The sequence below is a fragment of the Mustelus asterias genome, chromosome 5, assembly GCF_964213995.1.
Source record: "Mustelus asterias chromosome 5, sMusAst1.hap1.1, whole genome shotgun sequence".
NCBI classification, from domain to species: Eukaryota; Metazoa; Chordata; class Chondrichthyes; order Carcharhiniformes; family Triakidae; genus Mustelus; species Mustelus asterias.
The window spans coordinates 58,745,568-58,773,281 of record NC_135805.1 but is presented as its reverse complement, the minus strand read 5'-3'; the positions used below and the strand labels follow the sequence as shown (position 1 = coordinate 58,773,281).

At 43.0% G+C, this 27,714-nt stretch overlaps 1 protein-coding gene across 6 annotated transcripts in view; it reads left to right on the top strand.

Annotated features, from left to right (window-relative positions):
- klhl32 (kelch-like family member 32) overlaps positions 1-27,714 on the top strand; it is a 261,784-nt gene that overhangs the window by 29,434 nt on the left and 204,636 nt on the right. For 5 of the 6 annotated variants that reach the window (XM_078212640.1, XM_078212639.1, XM_078212638.1 and 2 more), the window contains exons 1-2: positions 7,180-7,202; positions 7,771-7,951. In XM_078212640.1, coding sequence (XP_078068766.1) covers positions 7,180-7,202; positions 7,771-7,951 — 204 coding nt within the window. Of the gene's footprint in view, positions 1-7,117; positions 7,203-7,770; positions 7,952-27,714 lie in introns of those variants that run through there. The other variant, XM_078212642.1, reaches the window with a different exon arrangement.

Here is a 27,714-nt window from a genome sequence, read left to right as displayed (position 1 = left end):
TCCCCACATGGCAATTACAAGAGAAATGCAGGGGACAGCACCAATCCTTGTACATGGCCACCTTTGACCAAAGGCAAAGGCCTTTGATACTGTCAATTGCAAAGGATAATGGAGCACCCTTCTCTGTTTCAGCTACTTCCAAAGGTTTGTCGCCATCCTCTGCCTGCTCTATGGAGACATGCATTTATATACATGCATTGTAATCCTATTTTTGTATTTTGCGTAGCCTTTCTTAGTTCACTCCCAGTATACGTCCTTTTCTAATACTGTCCAGCACACTCACTTTATGCACCTTATTCTTCTTTATGTTGGTGACCATCACCCTGCCATTTTAATTCAAACCTTCCCAAAGCACACTTGCAAACTTCCCTGCGAGGCCACAGAAACAATATAGGAAATGTGACACATTATTTACAAGACAAATGTGTTTGAGTTTTTGCTTTTAGAAATAAAATAGGTCTCTATCATGGACTAGAAGGTGACTTGGTAATCACATTAGTGTCAACACTTCCGGGCTGATAGAGTGTAGTGTTCTACAAAGATCTATAATATTTATGACTGACTTTCATCAGGATTAGTTGGCAACTATTTATCTTAGTCATATACAAATATACAATACTGCATTGCCCTATATTCTACTGCATGGCCCCTGTTGACTTTATTGGTTTCTACACTCTCGACCAGCTTGTTATAGGCTCTGAAAGTTTTCTTTTTGCATTCCTGATTTTAACTTCTTGGATTCTTTTATCTTGCCTTTACTGCATGCAGTTTATTTTGCGTTACTCCAAATTAGCATAAAGCAATATTCTGTGAAGAGCTCCTGTTGCAGAGTGGTCGTGGAACTTGAAGAGAATGGGTTTTGAATTCCAGGGATAGTAAAAGCTTCAGCAAGTTTCTGTACGCCAAATGCCTTGGTTCAGGTTTTGACAAATAAGTTATTTATTAGTGTCACAAGTAGACATACATTGACACTGTAATGACGCTACTATGAAAATCCCCTAGTCACCACATTCCGGCGCCTGTTTGTTTGGGTACACTGAGGGAGAAATTAGCATGGCCAATACGCCTAACCAACACGTCTTTCGGACCGTAGGAGGAAACTAGAGCACCCGGAGGGAACCCACACAGACACAGGGAGAATGTACAGACTCCGCACAGACAGTAACTCAAGCTGGGATTTGAACCTTGGTCCCTGGCACTGTGAGGCAGCACTTGCCACTGTGCCGCCCAGAATCTGGCTGCTAGCTGATTGGTTTGTTTTCTGCGCTAATGGTTCGGCAATGGCATATAGGAAACGTCCCAAACTCTCTAGGTGAGTCTTGCTACAAACTGATTCACATGCCCAGATATTTATGTGGGTGGCCTTTGTTGAAGGGCAAACAGCTATCAGTAAGATGATGTGCAGATTGTTTTCGAGAGCGTTGATACACTTGCAAGTGGAAACTGATCCTTACAGATAATTGTTTTTTATATCGATATCTAGTTTAGGATTCTCAGAAAGCCAGAGGACGTTTTAACACTGTGAAGGTAACTAACAGAACTGGACTTCCCATTGAAAGTTCTTTTAAGCAGGGTAAAGCATCACATTCACAGAAAAATGTTAGCTTCCAAATAATTTTATTTCAGAACAAGAGATGGAGCTAGCATGAATACATAGGTTTTTTTTACATTTTAATAGATTTGTGCATAATAGTTATGCACAAGTATTTTTGAGTATCTCTGAGAAAAGAGACATGCTGTTAAAGCTTTTCATCTTGCAGTCATCAGGACAGACGCAAGAGCATCAAATTTTAAAAGGAACAATAATTTATTCTGTGTGAAAAAAGGGGTGCTAATTGCTTGACAATTGGACTCTGATCAAGGTGTTGGCATTGGGAATGCACCAGGGAAAAGTTACCCCTTCCAAGCTTGTGTCAAAAAAGGGAAGAAGGATTTGACTGACCGAGGCATTCCCGTAGGGAATACACCAGGGAACACTTGTCCCCCAATCTTTTGTTTAATTGAAGCATGTGCGATGCATGTTCTTTCCGTTTTTGTCAACTGCAAAGAAATATGACACTTCCCATTTCAATAGATACAGTAAGTCATAGCTTTTGCATTTTCAATGGATTAACTATGAAGCATGAATTATTAACCATAAATTTTCAAAAAAAAATCTTCGGGAGCAAATTGTACCTAAGGACCGAGAATGGCAAATTTTAAAGGCACGTTCAAGAGATAGAAAAGAAATGAATCACAAAATTGTAGGCCAGCCATGGTTAAACTTCTGGAACCCATTACAGAAAATAAAATGAGTTAATACTTAAAAAGACATATGTTGAATATCCCTGATTAACCTGAATTTTCAAAGGGCAGTTTATGGTTGACTAATTTAATTGATTTTTCTCAGGAAGTAACAGTGTATGGATAAGTGGAATGCATTGAATATTTTGAGTATGAGTTTTCAGAAGATATTTGATAGAGGTCTTAAAAATTATGGAAAAGAGGCCTTTTAAAATGATTAAATGCTTTGACAGAGTAGACAGTGTTTCCTTTTGTGGAGAAGAGTACAATATAGGCCATTAAGATTAGATAGTCAACAAGGACTCAAAGTGGTAATTCAGAAAAAATCTCTTTACTCAGAGGGGCATGTGAATACGGAACTTGTGATCAGAGGGAGCGGTTGAAGCAAATAGCACAGATGCCTTTTAAGGAAAGACTGGAAAAGCAAATAAGAGAGAAGTGAACAGAGAATTATGCTGATCATGTTAGAGAGGAAGGATGGGAGGAGTGGAGTACGAATGGAGTGGAGCTTGGACTAAATTGCTTGTTTCTGTGATGTTACATTCTGTGTAGGTGCTGCATGAGACTTCTGAAAATTAAGGCCAGTGGTTCAAAGCGAATGTCCTAATGTGGACAGAGATGGTTAGGAGGTGGGCAAAAAACAAAGATTAGAGGAAAATAATGTTTTTAAGATTGGCAGGGTACATTCGACTTCAGTAAATGATTTTGGCATAAGGTGCAAGAGGAATTATTTTTAGATTTACCGATGATGCAAAATTAGAGGGTCCAGTAGACTGTGAGGAAGACCACAGGTGGACATGGTTTGACACAATGGGCAGATAGGTGGGTAGTTACGGACGAATCTGATCAATATGGAGAGATTGTGGGGTGGGAACGGGGGTGGGGGGTGAATCCAGCAGAAGACCCAAAACTGTTTTTATGCTGATGTAATTTCCCTACTCAGTTGTTCTACCCCCCAGCCAAGATGTAACAGGGATCCTGACCTCAAAGGTTAGAATCCCTATTTATATCTTTCAGAATGTATACATCAGGTATTTGATTGGCAGTCAGTAACTAGCTGGGTTCTGCACGGATCTATGCTAGGACTCCAACTGTTCACATTATATATTAATGATTTAGAAGAGGGAACTGAATGTATTATCTCCAAATTTGCAGATGATACAAAGTTGGGTGGGAGGGTGAGCTGTGAGGAGTATGCAGAGATGCTTCAGCGTGATTTGAACAAGCTGAGTGTGTGGGCATCTGCAGTGTAATGTGGATAAATGTGAGGTTATCCACTTTGGTAGCAATAATAGGAAGACAAATTATTATTTGATAGAAGCTTTATTATTTGAATGGGTGTAAATTGAGAGAGATGGATACTCAGCAAGACTTTGGTGTTCTTGTCCATCAGTCGCTGAAAGTAAGTGCGCAATTACAGCAGGCAGTAAAGAAGGAGTGGGGAGTCCAGAACTCGGGGTCATAGTGTGAGGGTAAGGGGCAAACCTTTTAGAACTGAGGTGAGGAGAAATTTCTTCATCCAGAGGGTGGTGAATGTGTGGAATTCACAGAATGTCGTTGAGGCCAAAACGTTGTCTGATTTCAAGAAGAAATTAAATGTAGCTTTTGGGGCTAAAGGGATATGGGGGAAGGAGGGGGATCAGGATATCGGGATATTGAATTTGATGATCAGCCATGATCTAAATGATTGGCAGAGCAGGCTCGAAGGGCCAAATGGCCTACTCCTGTTTCTAGTTTCTATGTTTACACCTTATTTCACCACCGCTCCCCCTGCCCCCCACCACATCCCATGTTGGACTGTCCATTCAAGATGAAGTGAAGGCACATCAACATGAATCATAACAGGTTCCCTACAACATCCACCTGGCGAACAGAACCTGCCTGGGGCGTACAGCTAAGTACAGCCCATAGGGGTGGGGGTGCGGGTGGTTCATCCTCTGGCACTGCTATCCTGGTACAGCAGTGCCGGAGGCAGTTGAGGCAGAGGGGAGGGGGGTGTTCTTTGTTGGTGGGGGAGGGCGGCAGGTGGATGGACGGACAGAGTTCTGTGGTAGTTGGGGGAGGGGGGGGGGGGAGGAGGAGGAGGAGTGTTCCTTTTCTCTTTTTTTTACTTTGGGGCACCTTGTATTTCCCACCCCATCAGCATGACGTTGAGACGCGCCCCTTACTTTTTTTCAAAAGATGTGGCAGGAAAAGCCGGCAGTGCAGCCAGCAGGCTACACTCTGCTTTTCCCGTCCAAGTTGACACTTTTCTGCCTCTCAGTTCCAGGGGCCCAGGTTTAATTCCAGCCTTGGGTGTGGAGTTTGCACGTTCTCCCTGTGTCTACGTGGGTTTCCTCCAAGAGTTCTGGTTTCCTCCCACAGTCCAAAGATGTGCAGGTTAGGTGGATTGGCCATTTTAAATTGTCCTTTGGTGTCCTGAGATCTGTAGCTTAGGGGGATGAGTGGGATAAATGTGTGGGTTTGTGGGGATAGGGCGAGGCATGGGCCTGGGTAAGATGCTTCCAGAGAGTCAGTGCCGACTCATTGGGCCGAATGGCCTCCTTCTGCACTGTAGGGATTCTGTGAAAATTCTATGAATATTGATAACTTGTGTCTATTTTCTAAATTCGTGTACTCATTGCAAAGCTTCAGATGTATCAGAAGTGCTGCACTTACCTGACAACCAATGGATACAACTCCTCAACCGATGAGAACTGCAGAAGTTTCATTGTGCAGGCTATTAGAATAATTGATCAAAATCTTGATGCAGGTTGAAAACTGTTGCGCTTTGCTATCTTGCTTACCTTCCATCCAAAAGACGCAGAAATAGGAAAGTTGGGGAATGCAGCATTTTGTGAAAATGAGTTCAGTGGGACAGACATACAGTGGGCTGTGGAGGCTAATGGGCTGTTGTTAATATGTGGAGCAAAGATCTAGTTCAGAGATTGATTTTTTTAAAAAGTGATGAATGTAGTGTGGCAGCAATGCAGACATGGATGGGAAACAGTAGGAGGGTGATGGATGTATCAAGGGGGGAATAAGACATGGACATTCGGTGAAGGAATTCATAACAGACAAATGAGAAAGAGGCATTTCAAGACTATCCTAAAAATTGGGAAGCCAGCAAGGACAGCCAAGTTGAACTGGGTAATGGCAGAAGGAGGATGGTGTATTTTGCTGTCAAATACTGGAGCGAGGACACGGAAGGATAATGCACCATGATTGGAGCTGTTTTAGTTTGAAATGATGGATAACCTGATTGGAGGGATTCAAGTATTCGGACAACATTTTTCAAGGTCATTGGAGAAGGGATGGAACTTTGTATTGGCAGATGAGTTGAGTTTGAAGATGGAAATGACCAAGGTAGTTTTTAAAAAGAGAGGAAATACCTGTGGAAAAGGAGCTATTTATGACATCCATGACCAGGGATCTCAGCAGGGAAATTGGGTGACCAGCAGTTTAATCAGTATAGTCACGGGAGGAGGTGGTGGGTTTATTGGATTAATTGAAGTTTAAGAGAGCGTGGAAGGAGATGGTAAAGAAATGATTTGACTGCTGGATGAGGTTTGAAGGAGAAGCGGCAGAGAGTATCAATCTTGGTGGCAAAGAAATTCATGAGCTCTTTTACTTTTTTTTTTAGGGTAAAAGTGGGGATTCCGAGGAGTGTTTGAAGAGGCCTTTGGCAGTAGTGAAGGGAAGTTGGGGCTATCTTCTATTCTAGTTTGATTCTGGAATAGCTTTGAGATAGAAGTGTCATAGAAATTGTGTATTGACTTGCAATATATATTAATATTATAGCCAAACCAATCCCATTTGGAAAGAAGGAAAACAACAAAGTTAGTTCTCTAACTTGTAATCTGAAAATAACTATATTTAGCTTTGACCTTCCCCAGTATTTACTGAGCAGTTAAACCTTTTCGTCTGAAAGGAACAGAGTATCATGTTAGCAGCAGAATGATTTTTTTTTACATTTGCTTTTGACCTTTTGAAACGGAATATTATCCAAGTATCTGTGAACAATGCCGTAGAAGACTGCCGGATTTCGATAAGTGATCATCTTCAACTCTGCCACAAACTCAATCTGCTCACCAGTGACCATCCATCTTCTGGTCACTATCTCAGGCTGAACCAACCATTGCAATTGTTACATCCTGTGGTTTACATTATTATATCATCTACTCCACCTCTAAATCATTTCAGATATTCAAATGTCTTAAAAGAAAGAAAGCTAGAAAGTCATTTCACGCACTCTTTAACAGACTGGGAACCTAACTAGGTATTTACAAATAGCTGCAAAACTTTGCTCTCATTGGCCTTGAGGTTTACCTAATTACAGCCATTAACCTAGTGGTTTTAATGTTGCATACAGATGTACCTTGCCTATTGATTAATAATACATTGTGCATTAAATTGGATAATGCTCGTCTCCTTATAAAACAGTTTAACATGAGCACTGCCATTGGAGATCTCCTAGTATTAGAAATGGGTGAATTGAAAACTGTTTGCTAACGACAAATATAATGTTTTGAAAGTATTCTGGCATTGTTCTGTAAATCATGTACATTTTGAAAAATATCTTGTGCAATACTGAATGCAACTATTCACCAACAAATGCAACCGCTTTATAAGCCAAGTGGTTTCTTAATTTAAAAGATAATGCGGCGCAAATTGTGAAATGGAAAACCCAGAGGCAGAAGTTGCATAACCATTAATCTAAAACATTCTTTCATTTGTTGTGTGTGATAATCCTGATTCAGTGTTGGATGAGCCTTAGGAATCCATGCTTGTATAGTCAACTGGAGCCAAACCTGTTCATGCTCACACATTGCTATTCCCATTGTTACACTTGCAGCTGGGCTCTTTCTCACACCTCCACCGCCTTTGCACTGATACCTGCTGAGTCTGGATCGGAATATGCCATCCGAAATGTGCCTCAGGTACTGTGTATCTGACCCATGAGTGTATGTGATGTCACCTTAAGCGAGCTGGTATTTAATTCAGTTGAGGCTTTCGAAGCTTTCGTCAGATTGTGGCAGTGAAATATTGTCAGCAACTCGTATTGCACCATCAGTAAGATGTAGGAGGTTTAGTGAGTTATTTGATTCTAGTTTTATTTTTAAGCTTCTTATCTGTGGTTTATATTGAACTCTTTAAAAATAGTTCTAATGCATGCTGTGTACAAAATAGCTATCTATCATTCTCTGCATCACCTCAGGTTCAATCCAGGGGATTTAGTTGTGTGTGTCAAGCAGTCATGAGATTTTCAAGGCTTTGTTTGTAATCCAGCATGTGGCCCACGCTAACTGGACGGTGGTTTCATTATTTTCTAACTATTCATTAGAGAGAGAGCTTTTGATTTACAAGCAAAGGGTTGCTGTTTTCCCTTATCGAGAACAGTTTGAGTACAGCGGCATACAATTTTAATAAGTGTAACACATTGCTGGTTTTGTTTTGGGGAGAAAGGCCTTAATTTTGTTCACAACCTACTTTTGTTTTATTTTACAGCATTCAAGAAATGCTGACAGGTCACAGGCTCTGCCAGTCAAAGTCTCATAAGGATGCCGTCCTAGCAGCTCTGAACCAGCAGAGGAATGATGGGATACTCTGCGATGTCATTCTGGTTGCCGAGGAACAAAAATTCCATGCCCACAAAGCAGTGCTGGCAGCGTGCAGTGACTATTTCCGAGTAAGTTTGTCATCGGCCTTCATGTTCACACTGTTTCTTGGAAATGATTTGTTTTTTAATGCTTGTTAAAAAGTGTGTCACATTTAAAGGTTGTTGACTGCAGTTACAACACTGACTACACTTCAAAGGTACAACGTTGGCTCACAAGTACTTTGAGAGGTCAAAGTGGTCAGAAAAAGCGCTGTATGAATGCAAGTCCTCCTTTTTCTTTTCCTCCTTTGACTGGTGTACACGAGTGGAAACATAGACCTGCTTTGAATGTGCAGAACGATTGCACCTCATTCTGGCATGAGCCCGTTGATTAATGTTTGAACAATTTTGTATTGCATTCAAACCCATTGTAGTAAATGTAAATTGTAGTCTTTAAGCAACTGACACCTCCTTCAGCTAATTAGCAGTTGGATGGTGCTGTTGAAAGTCCTATTAAGGTTCAGGAGAAATGGAAACTATAATTAAGTTTGAAGTTTCTAAGCCTGCTTTTTTTTGAGAAAAGAAACATAATTTGTTTTTTGTTTTGTCTCATATCCTGTCAGATTTTAGAGAATGTCTCTTCTCTTGAAAGAAAGGAAATTCCTAAACTTTCCACTGAAATGCTACAAACATGGAAATGAGGAAGCAGTACAAAATTCGTCTGCGGCCTGCCTTAACAGCTGAGCACAGATTAATTGTAATCCTCCATGCAAGACAGGAACATTGAAGTCCTAGCTGGTTGTGTAGAAACACTAGCTACAATGGCAGCCTATCAAATTTAGTTTTTTTTTCTGCACGTTATTTAGTGCAGGAGAACCAAGCAAGAAATTAAAAGTTGAGGGGTTTAATTGCATAGTTGCTCAATTCTGTGATCTAGAGATAATGGGCTAAGAATTTGCTGAGGCCTAATAATGGATGCAAGGATTGCGATGAGCAAACAGCAAGTGACCTCTCGTAAGTACTGCAGGCAACAAGCAAACTTTGTGCTGTCTGCTTATTTTCATGATCATGGTATGCAGCCCAGTGCGTCATGCACTGCTAAGTGGTTGCATGTTCATGTAAGGCTATTACTGATTTAGCTAGCCAGCACCTCTTCAAAGGGGAGGGGTGGGGTGGGGATGGGGGGGGGGGGGGGGGGGGGCAGTGCATTCCACCTATAGCAAGCAGTTCATTCAGCTGGCTGAGAAATACATTAAGGGCAGGAGGAAAGCTGAGCAGTGGAGCACCAAGCAAGAAGTTAAAAGCAGGAGCGAAGTCCTCTATCCGCAGGACAATCTCCAGACAGTCACTGAAAAGAAAGAAGAGGCAGATGGCTTCATGGCCCAATGCCAAGAGTCTGGTCACAAGGACCTGGATGATGTTTGGGTACCTCACGAGTCGTCAAGGTCAGTGAATGCATCTTCAAACGCCATATCCTAATAATTGCAACAACAGCCTCAGCCATACTCAATGCAGCACATCCCTGTCTCGCATCTACTAACAGCTTCTAGCAATCAATTCATCCTCACACAGTTACCACTGCTACATGCCTCAGACCAAATCTTACAGCTTCCACAGTGCCAGCTATTCAGCTGTGATAGGCATGTCACCCAAACACATTGCGTTACTACTCATGGACACACTTCCCTCTTTCTCGCAGGACAAAGTGGCACATAACAGGAGGAAACAGCGACAAAAATGGGGGAAAGGAAGAGCTGCATACTTCTGCACCCTTTGAGGGGATGCTGCTCAGCAAACAACATCACTGAAGCTATCCAGAATGATGGTACGGTCCTGCCTAATGTGCCATCTAAAATCTCACTTCACCCTCATCCCGCAATCTGGTGTGACGCACAAGTTGCTGATGGTATGACCATGTGCCTCTTTCTTCCTCCTTCCCCACTTCCCTCAACCTAATTCTTTCCCTTCTGCATTTATGCTTTCAGATACTCAGGAACTGCAGCCTAGTCAGCCAGTGCCTAAGGATGAAGTCCCAGAAGAAGAACGGATCTTTGGGAAAGAAACTTCACAACTTGATCTGACACTTTCAGCTGTCAGCTCATACTGTGTGAAATTCAGAGGGTCGCACAGAGATAGCATCTGCAAGTGGTGAGTGGTGCACTCAAGTGGGCTGTAGGCAATGATGGTGTGGATGCCACATCCCCGAAGGATGAGGGTCGCAGATGAGTTCTACTACAGGTGATGAAAGGAAAAGTCTCATGCACGTGGACACAGAAATGGCAAGCAAACTAGAGAGCCTTTTGTCTGTTGTCACGCTGTTAAGTGCAAGAGGGATCCAGCTCCAACCTGACAACAGCTTGGACACATCCTTTCCAGCAAGAAAGTAGTGACAAACTCCAGAAGAACAATTGGTCAGACGCAACATCTGATGATGTTTCTGCTTTCATTGTAACACGGACAGAAGCCAAGCAATGTCACGCAAACTCAGTTCATGGGATACCAGAGCTTGAGGGGGCTTGCAGGACTTTGCAGTCCTCCAGCAATCTGTGCTCCAGCTGATTGCTAGGATTCTTTAGGTGCTGGTCCAAGAGAATGACAGTGACTCCACGGCGCACAAAATTATGACAGCATTTGTCTGTCTTGCAGTGCCCTGCTATTGCCTGTCAGCCAGCCAGTTCATACCACTGCCGCCTGTGCTGTGGTAATGTGGTCCAAAGTTGAGCCAGCTGCTTGAGGACATTCTGTAAGGCAATCTGCAGTCTCCTCCATTGAAAGCCTGTAGCTTTCCAGTAGCAATGCTGCAGCATCAGGGAACTCAATCAAGAAAAACACCCACAAGATTAACACTAAGAAAATGCACAAGAATGAATAGTTCATCTGTGTTTATATAATTGGATATGTTGCTTAATAAAGATGTTAAGGCAAGGTTTTTGTTCGTATTGCAGGGGTTTGGCCAAGAGGATGCAGAGATTGGACATCACAGATGGGTGGGGAATAGTGGAGCTTGTTCACATAGGGATAATATCTTGAGGGAATCTGACTAGGTGCTTAAAACATCTGGTCCAGAGAGAAAGTGTGCTGGATGACTCCTCCTTGACTTCACACCATCCTCCTCCTACTCCTCCTCCTCCTCCCTTCAAGGTGCCTTCTCTATGCCAAGTGGCAAAGGCTGAGCCATCATATTAATGAGTTTGTGGAGGATGCAGAAGACGAGCACACACTTGGAAATGCACTCTGGTAAGTATTGTCAGGCTCCCTGCTCAGCGAACCAGGCAGTGAAACCATTGCTTCAAGAACACCAATGGCTTATTCCATGATGCACCTGATGGCAACATGGCTATCATTGTACTACCTTTGTCATTGTGTGGTCTGGTGGTGAGGGTTGAGGACAGGGTTGCCATCAGTCACAAGTGCAAGGGTAACCCTTGTCTCTAAGCTTCTGTATTTCTTGGTATCCTGAAGACAAACAGGAACGTCAAATTGCGTCAGGATGAAGGCTTCATGGCAGCTACTGGAATACTGGGTGTTCACTATACTCTGTGCATAATTACACGGTAATTGCATGATAATAATATGGAGCCCTTTAGTTTTAGTTTATTTATTAGTGTCACAATTATGCTTACATTAACGCTGCAATGAAGTTGCTTTGAAAATACCCTAGTTGTCACATTCTGGCGCTTGTTCGGGTACACTGAAGGAGAATTCAGCATGGCCAATGCATCTAACTAGCACGTCTTTCGGACTGTGGGAGGAAACCCACGCAGACTCAGGGAGAACATGCAAAATCCACACAGACAGTCACCCAAGGCCGCAATTGAACTCGGGTCCTTGGCACTGAGAGGCAGCAGAGCTAACCACTGTGTCACCCTGCCACCTTTCGCATCTACAACTCTTCCTGTTGATGGGTGGCCTGCAGGGCCACATGCAATTGATGTCTCCCCGAATCACTGGGAATCCTAGTATCCTGGCAAAGCCACATGTTCTCTCATCCTGCTTCACTCTGGTTAGAAAGAAAATAAGTGCTTGCAACAGGGGTAGATCATAAAACAGCCATCAAGCCTGCTCCCCTATTTAATATAATAATGGTTGACCTTGGACTTCAACTCCACTTTCCACCTGCTCTCCATATATCTTGTTTTTCACAGTCTTCAGTATATTCAAAGATGGAGCACCCCCAACCATCTTTAGTAAAGAATTCCAAATATTTACAACCCTTTGAGTGAAGAAATTTCTCCTCATTTCAGTCCTGAATGATTGTCCCTTTATTCTGAGAATACAATGCACGCACCTTATCTTGTATACGGGGATTCTGTCACCTATCTGATGCAGTGATGGAGAGTACACTGATATTTGCTTGCAATGTCACCTGCTCACCTGGCAGGATCCAGTCCATAATACCATAAGTCATAGGAACAGAAATAGACCATTTGCACCATCAAGTATGCTCTGCCATTCAATGAAGTCATGACTGACGTGATAATGCTCAACTCCACTTTCTCGCCTTATCCCCATATCCCATGATTCCCTGACGGAGAATAAGTTGCGTAGAAGTTTAGAGTAACAATGATCTTGATGGCCACCACAGCACTGTTTTTGCCCTGGTGTGAGGCTGCTGGTCCTATTGAAAGAGGTGGCTCAGTTCTGTGACCACTTGTTTAGTCAATTTCAGGCGTCTCCGGTATTGATCCTGGCTGAAGTAGAGGAAGGGAAGGTGCTCCCTGAAGACGTTTGGTGAATTGGGAGAGCTCTCCTTTTCCTGTCTCTGTGCACAGCTTCCCCTCTTTGCAGTCTCGCTTCAATTGCCTGTGGTGTTGCAAACCCAGGGGCTATACCTATTGTAATGTTTCTGAGGGCAAGTCCCAAAATTCCTGTTGGGATAAAAGGGTCTGTTAGGGTGAATGGGTCATTTTCAGATTGGCAAACTAATTAGTAGGATACCACAGGATTCAGTTCTGGGGCCTCAGCCGTTTGAAGTCTATATTAATGACTTGGATGAGGACACCGGCTGTATTGCAGTGAAATTTGCTGATAAGGTATGCAACCCAGATTGTGAGGAAGACATAACATCTGCAAAGAGATATAGGTAAGTTCAGTGAGTGGGCAAAAATCTGGCAGATGGAGTATAATGTGAGAAAATGTGAGGTGTCCATTTTGGCAGGAAGAATAGAAAAGCAGAATATTATTTCAATGAAGAGAGGCTGCAAAATGCTGCAGCACAGAAGAATCAGGGTGTCCGTGTGCATGAATCTCTCAAATTTATCAAGCAGGGTACAGCAAGTAATTTGCAAAGCAAATGGAATGTTAGCCTTGTAAAGGGGATGGAGTATAAAAATTGGGATGTCTTGCTACAATTGTACAGGGCATTGATGAGACTGAATCTACAGTACTGCGTAAACTCTACACAAGGTTGTACATCTGCTTTCCACCAACTCCAAAAGCCTCTGTCCTCGTTCGAGGCGAGGATTCTCTGGTGCTGCTGAAATCGAATGGAGTTTTGGCTGGAAATCCAAATTCTCCGTTCTTGCCTGTGACGAGGTAGCCGTGGGCGAGGTACGAGAATCCCACCCCAGATCTCAGACTCTTAGTCATGTGACTCTCCCATTCCCTCCTCATCAAACACCCATACCGGGATTAAATTTGGAATCTTTTGGGTCTGTATAGTTCAATACTTGCTGGATAAAAATGCTCAGCTTCTTGGCACTTTCATTTGAATTCCTCGTCTATAGGGAATCATTGAACCTAAGAATGTAAGAAAGAGTAGAGGGAGACCATACAGCTCCTCCAGCCATTCAGTAAGATAATGGCAGATTTCTGCCCAATCCCCATACCCTTTGGTTCCCTGGATGTTTACTCATACAAGTGATCAAACAATGAATTGGTGAAATTAAAATAGTTGTTGTTGAAATCCAATTTTAAAGAGCATTTAAAAAAATATATATAATGGATTCCACAATCAATATAATTGTACTTGTTGCTGCCTAACCGAGGTTCAGTATTTCAGTTCACATAGATGGGAATAAATATTTCAACAATCACAGCAGCTTGTGGTTCAGAATTCAGTCACTATGAAATCCCTATGGATTTCTGCTGGTTACATTTTAGTCGGGAGTCATTTGATGTATTTGCTGGAGGCCAGGGGCACTGAGCATGTCTGGGGAAGACAGTGACCTATTTCTACATGAAGTTCGTTTTTATTCATTGAAAAGACCTTCCTTTTAGCATGCAATGTGTGGTCCCCAATGTGCGTACCAAAGACACTGAATCATATTGTGTAAGGTAGCATGTGACTATCATAAATGAGTCTGTTTATGTTTGTATAATTTAAGAAGATTACTTAACATATGAGGAACTTGCCCTATTCCCTGAGCAATGATGTTTTACGATTACTCAAGATTATGAAATCAATGTACAGGATAAAATTGTCAAAGATGTCATAACCTTGCTTCAGTATGCTTTGTAATAATTATTTGGATTTTTCAGGTCAATCTGAATGCGCGTACACTCGCTATTACCCAAATTTATAATACATTAGATTGTATTGTATTATGTGTATTCCATAATGAATCATCATACTGTTTCCTCCATGACCTTGCAGTATTCTAGGTTGAAGTTTGTGTTGCACAGGTATTTATAGGTTTCTAACAATTATTGTTAGTTTTTGTTTTTTGCTCTTTCCACACTGCATTACTGAATCACAGAATTGTTGGGTCGCAGAAGGAGACCATTTCGTCCATCATGTCTGCACCGGCTCTCAAAATAAGCAACTTTAGTGCCTTTTCCCGGCCTTCCTGCCATAGCCCTGCACATTCTTCCTTTTGAATGTTTCAACTACACTCACACTCAGGGAGTGCATTGCATGCTAAAGTACTACGGGAAGTTTCACCAGTTCTTAAGACCGTATTGGCATCACTGTATCTACTACACAAAGAAACAAAATGGAAGTGGGGGGCGGGCCACGCCAAATAAAGCTTTCAAGGATGTGCAAGTTTTGCTACAATCAACTAGTCTGATTCGTTTTGATTAAGATAGAGAACTCATTCTGTTGTGCGATGCGTCCTCCTATGGTGTTCGGGCAAAACTCTCTCATCTGATGGAGGACAGGTCAAAAAACCCATTGATTTTACATTGCATATGCTGACAACAGCTGAGAAGGAATATTCACAGTTTGACGAGGAAAGTCTAGCCATTGTCTTTTGTTGTGAAACTATTTCATCAGTGCCTTTTATGGTCATTAATGCACTATCCACAAGTCATAAGTCTTTTCAGTGAATCCAAGTGCATTCTTTTCATGGCCTTGGCGGGAGTACTGCTTTTGAAGTCCTGCTTGCTAATCTTCTACCTAGTTCCTGGAATTCAAATTACAGGACCACATCCATCTTTCCACCTATGTCATTGGTACTGTTCACCCTGACTCCCCTACTGCAGCCACTCAGTGACATCCTGAACCCTGGCACCAGGGAGATAGCATAGCATCCTAGATTTTCTGCTGCCACAGCCATAAAAATGTTTATCTGTTCTCCAACTCATGAGTTACCCATTACTATCGTTCTTCCTTGTATCCCCACCCGCCTTGCAGCTGAGTCCTCTGTGATCTTGTGGACTTGGCTCTGGCTGCACTCCCCAAATGGACCAACACTCTCATCTGTACTCAGAACTGAATATTGGTTGGGGGAGTGGGATACGCTCGGACTCCTGTATCACCACTAACTATTCCTTTTTGTCTGTCTGGTGGTCACCCATTCCCCCTCTCTCTGCATACTGAAGGGTGACCACATCTATAAACATGTTATCAACGTAGCTCTTAGCCTCAGGTGCACCATAGCGTCACCTCTCGAGTTCCAAAATCCAGAGCTCCAGCAACTGCAACTGCTGATACTTCCTAACAAGTGGTTGTCGAGGATACAACAAGGGTCCTGGAATTCCCACATTGCACAGCATCACAGCCAGCCAAGGGGATGAATCGAGCTCTGCTGTGTTACCGGATACTGGGGGTTCAAGTGCAGCTTCCACGGGATGTGCTGCAGTCCAAGATGACAGTCAGGATTTTCAGACTTTTGCTCATGTGCAATTGCTGACAGAAACCTGCCCTTCCTACAACTTTTGATCCTTCTTACTGAGTTATCCTAACCTGCAGTTTGTGCAGCTGCACAGAATTTGATAGATGCACAGTGTAGCTGAGGCTGAAATGTTATGTGCATGCATGGAGCCTGCACATTTGTGCCCATGTGCAGAGCCATGTGCACACCACATGGGTCACCTTCTGCTTGTTTGTGGCCACCCAGTACCCAGCAAAGACTGGAAATGATTACAGTTCTTTGTGCTATTTAACTCTTCTTTGTACTGTTTAATTCACAAAACTGAAGTAATTGTTCACTGCCCCAACTGGGGGTTGGGGGGTGGGGGTTGGGGAGGGGGTGGGGGGGGGTGCTGTATTTGAACATCTAGATATTTATGTTAGTAATGTCAGTCAGTCCCATTCGCTAATTCATTGATCTACGTGACTGTTAAAACAAAAAGTGGCAATTGACTCATACTGGTCTGTACCTACAGTGTGAAAGCAAAACCCAGGCGTGTAATAATAACCTCGCATGTATCCTGATTAGATATTCTTGCCCTTTAAGCATGCACTTTCAAACTCTACAAGTGTGAGATGAAGATTGAAACAAATTGATCCTGTTTTGTTTCATAATGTACATGTGCAGAACAACAGTTAGCGATCAGCTTCATTTAATACGATGAGTACAACTTATCTTCACGTAATAATACAAAATAAAGAATATACCACACTTCCCTACATTGATGGTCATCTTTCTTGTTGCAATAAGATGTCTTCAAACCACCCAGCAACATGTTTAATGCAATCATTCGCAACTTTCTCCTTTTAAAAACTGACTGTCTCTGCGTTCTGCCTCCCTCTGTTCACAACCAGAAAGGAATCAGCAACTTTTCAATACGAGGTGTTTTCTTGGCAATGGTTTTAAAAATGTTACTCCCTATTTACAGTCTATCACCCTTTTTGATGCTGTTTGTCAGTTTCAGCGACTTTTTGCGGTTGGCATATACAAGGTAGCTGAGAATTCACAACTTGTGAGTTAGGTTGATGAGATTATTCTGCTTTCTTGGCTGAAGATTTGGAAATTTGATGCCATCAGTGCCAACAGCCTCCTGGTACCTTACTTGCCCAAGTGAGCCTGTGGGTTCACTGGGTGTAAAACAGAGGATGTCATTGCAGAGGTCATCAAAGACCAATCTGACTGGGTCTTCTCAACATCCAATGTGCGTGTTTTTTTTAAAAATTGGGATTACTGGGAAACAATCTGGAGCTTTCATTCTTTGCCCACAGATTCGAAGACCAATTTGCAGTGTGTTTGCTGCTGGCGTTCTCCATTTTAAGCTCACAAAAATATGGTGCTGCTATAATTTTGTTGTGCTTTTATACATTAAGCTGTACCTGATTTTCTGCTTCCATGTGATGCCTGCATTCAGTCAGAGCCTGTCTGCCTCATGTTAAATGCCATGAGACAATTCCATGTAGCTTTCCATGTGAAATTGGCAAACATCTTCCTGTAAATTGAGCATTGAAGTGTTTTGGCCATGTTTGTTGAATAACAGCCTGCTTTTTTTTTTTGACAGCAGCTTGTGATCAATATATTTAGCCATTAGTGATGGCGGGCCAGGGCCAGGGGGTGTGGGTTGTTGAGATCTTGGTATCAAACATATACAATGTCATGTCATTGCAGGGAATCAGCCAGTGTTAGAAAAGTATATTTAGACAGAGCCTAGCAATTGTTAGTGCAAATCTAGGGGTTCAAGTATTATTTTATACAAAACAAACCTAATACTTGAGGGGAAAAAAATAGGTTACTTGGAAGGAGGAATGTTTTAATAAATATGGTAAACTGCAAGGTGGTAAGTGAGTGCCACTGAATTCGAATTATAAGAAAAAACAAAAGCTAAAATATAGAAATTTAGTTTTGTGGTGCAGCTTTTGCTTGCATGCAATTAATTTATTTTGAACAATTGTGACTATATTCCAAAAGTTATCAGTTGGCTGCGAAGCACTGAAAGGCACTCTATAAATGTGAATCTTTTTTACTTGAGTGTGCTGAAGATAGCTTTTGTAGTCTTAATCGTCATGCACTTCTTAATGCTAATCATACTTAATGTGATAATGGAGACGAATAAAATATTGCCATGGTAATTTCTGCATACTTCGTTAAGTATCAGATGCAGCAAGACCCATCTGCTTGGCAAAACATTTTCTGTTAAATTTCAAGTTCAGTGACCAACAACCTCCAGAGGATCAGAATAAGGAAACCTAGCACATCCATCGAATCAAAAGAGAAAATGCTGGAAAATCTCAGCAGGTCTGGCAGCATCTGTAAGGAGAGAAAAGAGAGCTGACGTTTCGAGTCCAGATGACCCTTTGTCAAAGCTGAAAGGCACGGCATTCCTATGCCTTTTAGCTTTGACAAAGGGGTCATCTGGACTCGAAACATCAGCTCTTTTCTCTCCTTGCAGATGCTGCCAGACCTGCTGAGATTTTCCAGCATTCTCTCTTTTGGTTTCAGATTCCAGCATCTGTAGTAATTTGCTTACATCCATCGAATTGATCATCAAACACAATCTGATGAAAATAAAATTCAAAACCATTTGTATTACTCAATGCAGACCTATGTTGGCAACAGCAGTTGAAGTTATTGGTTTGATTGCATAATTCTAACAAAGGTCGTTTTATGCAGGCCATGTGATCAATCTAAAATTAATAGCACCACATGTTGGCCATTGTATTAGTCAAGTTTCTATTACAAGACCATGATAAATTATAAGATCAGGCATGAATGCCTAATACAATATCCTGACAAAATATAGCTCCATTATAATAGATTCATTCTCCAAATACAGAATTCTTCTCGGATTTTTTTTTTAATGAAGGTTTTCAATTATGTAGCATAACAATGTTAAACTTGGGAGACCTGATGAGTACCTGGAGTTCCAAATTTCCTTGATGTTTATGCTATGAAATGTAAGGGCGACATTGTAGCATGTTGGGTTGCCTCAGAGCGCCAGGGACCCGGATTAAATTCCACCTCGGGTGACTGGAGTTTGCACGTTCTCCCTGTGTCTGCGTGGGTTTCCTCCGGGTGCTCTGATTTCCTCCCACACTCTAAAAGATGTGCAGATTAGATGGATTGGCCATGGTAAATTGCTCCTTAGTGTCATGGGGGGGGGGACTAGCATGGTAAATATGTGGGGTTATGGGGATAGAACCTGGCTGGGATTGTTGTCGCTGGGGGCTTGATGGGCCGAATGACCTCTTTCTGCACTGTAGGGATTCTATAAGTCATTTGATATCATGTGTTGATCAGTATCCCTGAGTTTATCATTTGGATATTCACTTTCTATGTTTAAGCTATGGAATGATCTGATGAGATGTTTTAGGTACTTTGAAATCATAATTTGATTTCAAAGTAGGATATATTGCAAACATTCATTAACTAAAAAGTTTGAAATTTATGAAATGAGAACATTTCATTTGGTTGAGATGCTTATGCCTTCCACAGAGCATATGCTGTTTGATCTGTTGTGAACTCGGGTCAATCTATTTAAGTTGAGCTGACAGAACCGAGAAATCTTCAGTGAATCTCAAAAGAGGATAAGCTCTGTGAAACATTTCACCTACAAGAACAATTTAGGAAAGCTACATATTTAAAGCCCGCAATTAATCTGATCATCTGAATTTCAGAAGTGACATCTATAGCTCCACCAGCACATGAATCGTTTTGTTCTTCAGACCATTTCATCCATGCCTCCTTTGTTTATCCTTATAATCTCCCACTCTGCTAGTCAGCATGCATTTAGCTGGTCCCTTTTAGAAGAATTAATAAACAAAGCATTATCTGTTCATGCTGAGAGTTCATTTGATACATCAGTTACTCTTGAGGGGTGAAATGGGAATCTTGACTGTTGTCACACAGGCAGCATTTAGATCCACAGTGAAACGCTTCGTCCTCGTGCATTAGTGTGATGTGATGCAACAGCAGAAACTTGCCATTGTGTAGTGTCTTTAATGTAGTGAAACTTGCCAAAGTGCATCAAAAGAACATTATCCAGCAAAATGTGACACTGAGCAGCATAGCAGATATTGATCAATTGAATTGTTATATTTATAATAAAAACAACTCCATTAGCACTCTCCATTCTTCTTGGAGAAACTGATAACAGCACCTGTAGACATTCCAAGTTGTTAAGTGCAGAAATTTGGAAGTTGCTCTCTACGATACCCTTCTTCTCCATATGATGCATCATTACAGAATTTGCAGGTGAAATTGTACAAAAATCATTGTCAAAGCAGAAACTTAGTTTCATTTTCTATTATTATTACATGAATGACCAATGAAAAGCTTATGCTTTGTAATCAGATATAAATTAGTTTCATGTTGTAGTAAGTCATAATTACTGCTGATCAGCTCCTCTTAATTAATTTAACAAAAGTTTGGAGTCTCCTTCCCTTAAAAGAAAATTAATCATTTGATTTTTTAAAAAATTCTTAGTTTTTGTGTCTGCTGTTCTGTGATTTTCCTTTAATCCCATGTGCATCTCTATTTTTATTTTGCTTCTGATACAATAAATTTAATTTGTATTCGCTGCATTTTTTAAGTCTGCTTTTGCTGTCTGTGAGGATTATTCAATCTGGTTGAATAGCTTCCCTGTTGCCTTCCCTCCGTACAGACATCACAAATCTCTTATCCAGTGTGATGAATTCAACAGACGCCAGAAGAATTCAAGTCTCCACTGTAAAGCCCACTAAAACTCTGTGGGCAACTATATGTGGGGTTAATGGTAGAAGCTGTCTTTTTGCCACTCACGGCAGAACCCAAGCCAATAGGACAAGTGATCAAAACTTTGGTCATAGAGCTAGGTTTAAAGGACCATCTTAAAGGTGGAGAAAGAGAGGCAAGAATGCAGACAGGTATGGAGAGGGAATACCTGGAGCTTTAAGGACCAGGCAACTGAAGGCATGGGTGCCAGTGATTCAAATCTCAAATAGGCAAGAGGCCAGAATTGGAGGAGGAGTGCAAGGATTGGAATGTTGTTGGGATGCGGAAGATTAAGGAGGTAGGAAGCGACAAGACCTTGGAGGAATTTGAAAACAAAGATGAGAATTTTAAAATTGAGGTTGTGCCGAACTGGGTTCAATTGTGGTTGAGAGTTTAAATTTTATTTATTTATTAGTCACAAGTAAGGCTTGCATTAACACTGCAATGAAGTGACTGTGAAATTCCCCTAGTTGCCACAGATTGGTGCCTGTTCAGGTCAATGCACCTAACCAGCACATCTTTCAGAATCTGGGAGGAAACTGGAGCACCCGGAGGAAACCCATGCAGTCACGGGGAGAACGTGCAAACTCCACACAGACAGTGACCCAAGCCTGAATTGAACCCGCGTCCCTGGCGCTGTGAAACAGTAGTGCTAACCACTGTTCTACCATGCCGCCCCACAGAACACAGGGGTAATAGGTAAGTAGACTAGATGCGGGTTAGCATGTGGATAGCAGAGTTTTAGAGGTCAGTTTTACGGAGGTTGGAGAGGGGAGGCTGATCAGTAAAGCATTGGAGTAATCAATCTAGAGGCAACAAAGGCATGGATGAGATTTTAGCAGCAGATGAGCTGAGGCAAGGGGAAAGGCAATGGTGTTACTGCGATGGAAGTCAGCAGACTTGGTGATGGAGCAGATTTGTGCTCAGAGTCATCTTGGTCAAATAGAACACAAGGTTGCAAATCATTGAGTTCAACCTCAGATAGTTGGTGGGAGAGGGATTGAGTTGGTGGCAAGGGAAAGGAGTTCATGTTGTGAATGAAAGCAATGGGTTCAGCTTTCCCAATATGTAGTTGAAGGAAATTTCTCCTCATTTTCCAAGTCTGGAAAATTAAGTCCTGTCTCCCTTCCCAATTATTATTTCATAACCTGGATATAAGAATTGTTTAGTCCATTCCCCTATGTGCTCTGAAGGTGATACTGGACTTGAAATCGGTCAGTGAAGTGTGGCACACGCACATTCCCATTCTTGGAATTAACTTAGGAGCTGAAAGAAGGAAAGTTAGTGCAGCAGTTTCCATTAATGTGAAATACAGGGAAAAAAATGCTTGAAATAATCAGCATATGTGGAGAGAAAGAGTTAATATTTTTTGTGTGGATGTACCCTTATTTGAGGGGAGGGAAGGGAAGGAAGTTGAATTAAATATCCGAATCATGATCAGTGAACACACACAGGCCATCCCAACCATCCCTTCGCTACAGCCAGTTTATTGAGAAGAAGTTTGAAAAGAGCTGTGGCTCCTCTGACTGATGGGAATGTAGGGGTCCAGGATGGTTTAGCAGCCTAGACTCATTCCATCCTCAGTGAGTTAATTTATGGTGTCTGGAATGAGGTATGGTTTAAACTCGTGAAGAGAATACAGCCAATGTTGCGAGTCTGGATGACCCTTTGGTCAGAGGTGACGAAGTGTCATCCACAATCGAAACATTGGCTCTATTCTCTCTCACAGTTGCTGTTAGATCTGCTGAGTTTAGACAGCATTTTCTGTTTTTGTTTCAGATTCCAGCATCCGGAGTTATTTTGCTTTTATCTTATGGTTTAACCCTGTTCCTTTTCCCTGCTCCACTCATATCCTTCTCCAATCTTCTCATCCTCCTCCTTCGTTGTTGACCTATAATTTCCTGGCTGTTCTATCCCTTTCCCTTGCCGCCCCTCTAATTTGATTGTGCAGTTTTGTGCCATTTTCTCATTCCACTTTGGGAGCTGTCATCTGAAATTAAATGCTCTAAATATTGTCCATATGGCTGAAATCTGACTTTATCTATTAAATCATCAGTTGTTCAGCTCTCGTCCTGAGGCAAAATGCCCTGAATAACATGATGTCAATTTATGTCACTACACCCTTTAGACTTTTAATTATGTGGTCTATTAATTTTCTTCTGGAGGAAACAATTTTCTTTGTTTGCCAGTTCTCTCTCGATTATTGTAATTGTCTGTCTTTTAGATATTTTTCTCTCTTTTAATTTCTCTGTGCTCTTCATATGAACAAATAAGATAGGGGCAGGAGGAGGCCATTCGGCCCCTTTCAGCCTGCTCTGTTATTTAATAAGACCATGGCTGATCTGTTTATGGCCTCAGCTCTGCATTTCATCTTGCCCCAATGCCCTTCATTCCATCTCTTCTTGGTTTGTCACGTTCCTTCTTCTTCAGCTTAACTGTCTGTTTCCTGTCTTCACCTCTTATCTAGGAGGTGATAAATTAGAGAAGGAATACAGGTGGAGAAGGTGGTGAAGAAGGCATATGGTATGCTTGCCTTTATAGGACGGGGTATAGAGTATAAAAGCTGGAGTCTGATGATGCAGCTGTAAAGAACGCTGGTTAGGCCACATTTGGAGTACTGCGTCCAGTTCTGGTCGCCGCACTACCAGAAGGACGTGGAGGCATTAGAGAGAGTGCACAGAAGGTTTACCAGGATGTTGCCTGGTATGGAGGGTCTTAGCTATGAGGAGAGATTGGGTAAACTGGGGTTGTTCTCCCTGGAAAGACGGAGAATGAGGGGAGATCTAATAGAGGTGTACAAGATTATGAAGGGGATAGATAGGGTAAACGGTGGGAAGCTTTTTCCCAGATCAGAAGTGACGTTCACGAGGGGTCACGGGCTCAAGGTGAGAGGGGCGAAGTATAACTCAGATATTAGAGGGATGTTTTTTACACAGAGGGTGGTGGGGGCCTGGAATGCGCTGCCAAGTAGGGTGGTGGAGGCAGGCACGCTGACATCGTTTAAGACTTACCTGGATAGTCACATGAGCAGCCTGGGAATGGAGGGATACAAACGATTGGTCTAGTTGGACCAAGGAGCGGCACAGGCTTGGAGGGCCGAAGGGCCTGTTTCCTGTGCTGTACTGTTCTTTGTTCTCTTTGTTTGTCATGGCAGAAGTGTTGCATCTGGAGTTACCTTATCAAGCATGGTGGAGGAGGGTGGGGAAGGCAGTAAGAGGGTGAGATAAAGGTGAAATGGTAGGGGGTTCCCTCCCTTGGGGTGGGAGTCAATGCAGGAAGTGAGATGTTAATAGTAATGGGGACTTAGGTTGGAAAATGCTGAGTGGGAAATGATTAGACCCAGTGGTTCGGTCTAGGAATGCACCATCTAGAAATACGGTGGAGACAGCTTCAACTGAGACGTTCAAGAGGGCATGAGGATAGAAACAATGTGCAGGAGTATGGGGAAATGATAGGAGAATGACAGTTGTAAGGGGCAGCAGGCACTAGTGATGTGGCCACATATCTAGTTAGTAGATCACCAGATCACAAATGAGCAGTATTTTGTGCTGCTGATCCTCTGCTGGTAGGTGGGAAGCATTGTATGCTGCAGGATGTATTTCCTGATTCAGGCGTTGGTCAGGGAGGAATGTAGTTATGAGTGGAATGTGGTAAAATGGAGAGGAAAGACAGTATTTTGTGTAGCAGCAGGAGGCCAAGATGATGAGAGCAAGGCAAGTAGGCATTTTGGATGGGTTGCAGTGGAAGGCATTTGAAAGGCGGCTGGCTGGGAAGGAATGGGCCAGCTTGCGTGGAGGGAGCATGAGCTTTGGGTTCTTAGAGTTACTCAACTCATTGGAACTCGTTCCTCAGTATATTAAAAATCCTAATGGAGTGGAGATTTGGAAATTGGATCAGGTTGCGATTAAAATATGGCAGAGTCATTATTTTAAAGATTTAGATTCTGCCCTTATTTTATATATTTTGATATTACTCATTGCTTAATAGCTTATCTGTTGAGCAAATATGGCAATTTGGAAAGGAGAAGTGATTGGAACATTGGGGTTTCTCTGCAGTACAGGCTGAGGAACTTGTAGAAGCAAAACTGAGGTTCTACAGCACCACTATTAACAGCAGGATGTAATTACTATGATAGTAATATCAGAGAAGGGTTACAGTCACTTCGCTATGTTGGTCCTCTGCAAGAATAATTCAGAGGTAGTTAGTTTATATTGTAATTATACATGTAAGGATTTCTAGTGGAAAAGTTGACAACAGCAAGAAAGATTTTGATTTGATTTATTATTGTCACATGCATTGGGAAACTGAAAAGTATTGTTTCTTGTGCACTATACAGACAAAACATACCATTCATAAAGTACATAGGAGTGAAGGAAAGGAGAGGGTGCCGAATATGGGGGGGGCGGAGTGGGTGGTGGGGGTGGGGGCGGAGTGGGTGGTGGGGGGCAACTCTCCCATCCTGCTGAGCTGCTTTTGCAGTGGGTCGGGAGAAACTAGCAGACCGTTTCATGGGCTCCCTACTGGATGCCATGGCCTCTGCGCATTTCTGGTAGCCGGATTTCTGGTGCCAGAAATCGGTGCGGAGCTGAATACATTTATGTTAATCCTAATTTGCATTTGTTTTAAATGCCATTAGTGGGAAATTTCAAGCCCGCTAGCCTCTCCACTCCAGCCATGAATATTTCACTCCAGCAGGGTTTAGTAAAGCTCCCCACTGCGGAGAGTGGTGGCCTGACCCCATTGGAGTAAAGGGGGGGGGCAATCAAGGCACCCCGCCCCCCCCAAGAGGGTCAGATGCTGGGGTGGGGGTGCCCCCTGGGTCCTGGCACTGCCCAAGGGGCAAATTGAAAATGCCCAAGGGGCATCTTGGCACTGCCCATTGAACATCGGGCACTGCCAAGGGGATGGGGCCTAATGGGCATGGGGCCTTGGGGGGGGGGGGGGGGGGGTGTTCAGTGGGGGAGTGGAGTCCCATTGCCACTCGGCATTTCGGCTGAGTGACAGAGGAGGGGAGGGAGGCCAGTGATCGGGGCTGGCCATAGGGTTGGGGAGGGGGGGGTCAACCTGCTGGGGGGGTTGGTGGGTCAGGGGTGTGGGGTGGGGCTGTTGGGTGGGATCACTGAGGTGGGGTGGGTAGGGTCGAGGCTGGCCCGTGCATGTTTGGGGGGCCAGCACTTGGGCCTTGGGGGGATCGCATGGCCGGCGTTGCGGGGGTTGCTGATTTAGGCGCTGACAGTTCGCCACATGCGCAGTGGTCTGCTCAGCGCTGTGCTGCCAGCCTGTCCATCCACTGATTTTTGGACTGATTAACACTGGTGCACTCTGCAGTCTCGGCACTCTATACCAGCATCCCCCACGATGATGGCATTGCTGCAACGGCCTCAGTACTCAATGCCGTGAACTGCCAGTTTCCAGATGCAATTTTACAACTCATCTGCTTCATCCTGGACCACAATGTCTTCACCTTCAACAACCAGTTCTTCATCCAGACACATGGAGCAGCCATGGGGACCAAATTCGCACCTCAATATGCCAACATCTTCGTGCACAGGTTCGAACAAGACTTCTTCACCACACAGGACCTTCAACCGATGCTATACACTAGATACATCGATGACATTTTCTTCCTTTGGAGTAATGGTGAGCAATCACTGAAACAACTATATGATGACATCAACAAGTTCCATCCCACCATCAGACTCACCATGGACTACTCTCTGGAATCGGTTGCATTCTTGGACACACGCATCTCCATTAAGGACGGTCACCTCAGCACCTCACTATACCGCAAGCCAACGGATAACCTCATGATGCTCCACTTCTCCAGCTTCCACCCTAAACACGTTAAAGAAGCCATCCCCTACGGACAAGCCTTCCGAATACACAGGATCTGCTCGGATGAGGAGGATCGCAACAGACACCTCCAGATGCTGAAAGGTGCCCTCATAAGAACAGGATATGGCGCTCGACTCATCGATCAACAGTTCCGACGCGCCGCACCGACCTCCTCAGAAGGCAAACACGGGGCATGGTGGACAGAGTACCCTTCGTCGTCCAGTACTTCCCCGGAGCGGAGAAGCTACGGCATCTCCTCTGGAGCCTTCAACATGTCATTGATGAAGATGAACATCTCGCCAAGGCCATCCCCACACCCCCACTTCTTGCCTTCAAACAACCGCACAACCTCCTGGACTTGCAGGCTGTCCTGTCTGGAGACAATACACATCTCTTTAACCTGTGTTTAATGCTCCCTCCACCCACATTGTCTGTACCTTTTAAGACCTGGCTGGCTGTAGGGATTCGCATTCTAATCAGTATTCTGTAACTTGATTTTGTGTCTCTGTGCACTGTTTGAGAGCACATTTCCACTCCATCTGACGAAGGAGCAGCGCTCCGAAAGCTTATGGTATTTGCTACCAAATAAACCTGTTGGACTTTAACCTGGTGTTGTGAGACCTCTTACTGTGTTCACCCCAGTCCAACGCCGGCATCTCCACATCGTGGCACTCTGCAGTGCACAGAGTGTGGGGGATTCATTTTAAATCCCGCTAAAAAACCCAGCGTGATTTACTCCAGTTTTTATGCAAATTCGACACTTAAAATATTTTTGGGAGAATCATCCCCATGGTGTTACAGTCATAGCTCGGGTGTAGAGAAATATCAATTTAATATATGGTAGATCCATTCAAAAGTGTGATGGCAGCAGGGAAGAAGCTGTTCTTGAGTCTTTAGTGGACAAGAATGAGTTTAAAATATAGATAAACGTATAGATTTGATAACTTTTCATAATGAAATTGATCATGTGAACAGCCCACTTGTGGTATACAAGTTGTGTATTGATATCAGCTTTTGACTCTTTGATTTTACATCTTGCAGTTGATGCTGGTTAATCAGCACACCTCCATGATATGTGTTTTACCTCAATTAACTGAATATCTCACCTCGAGCAACCCATTCATTCACACATGCACTTCTGTTTGAGCCTGGGGTTGAAAAGATACCACGGAAAACATTTTGCTGCCTCTGCCAACT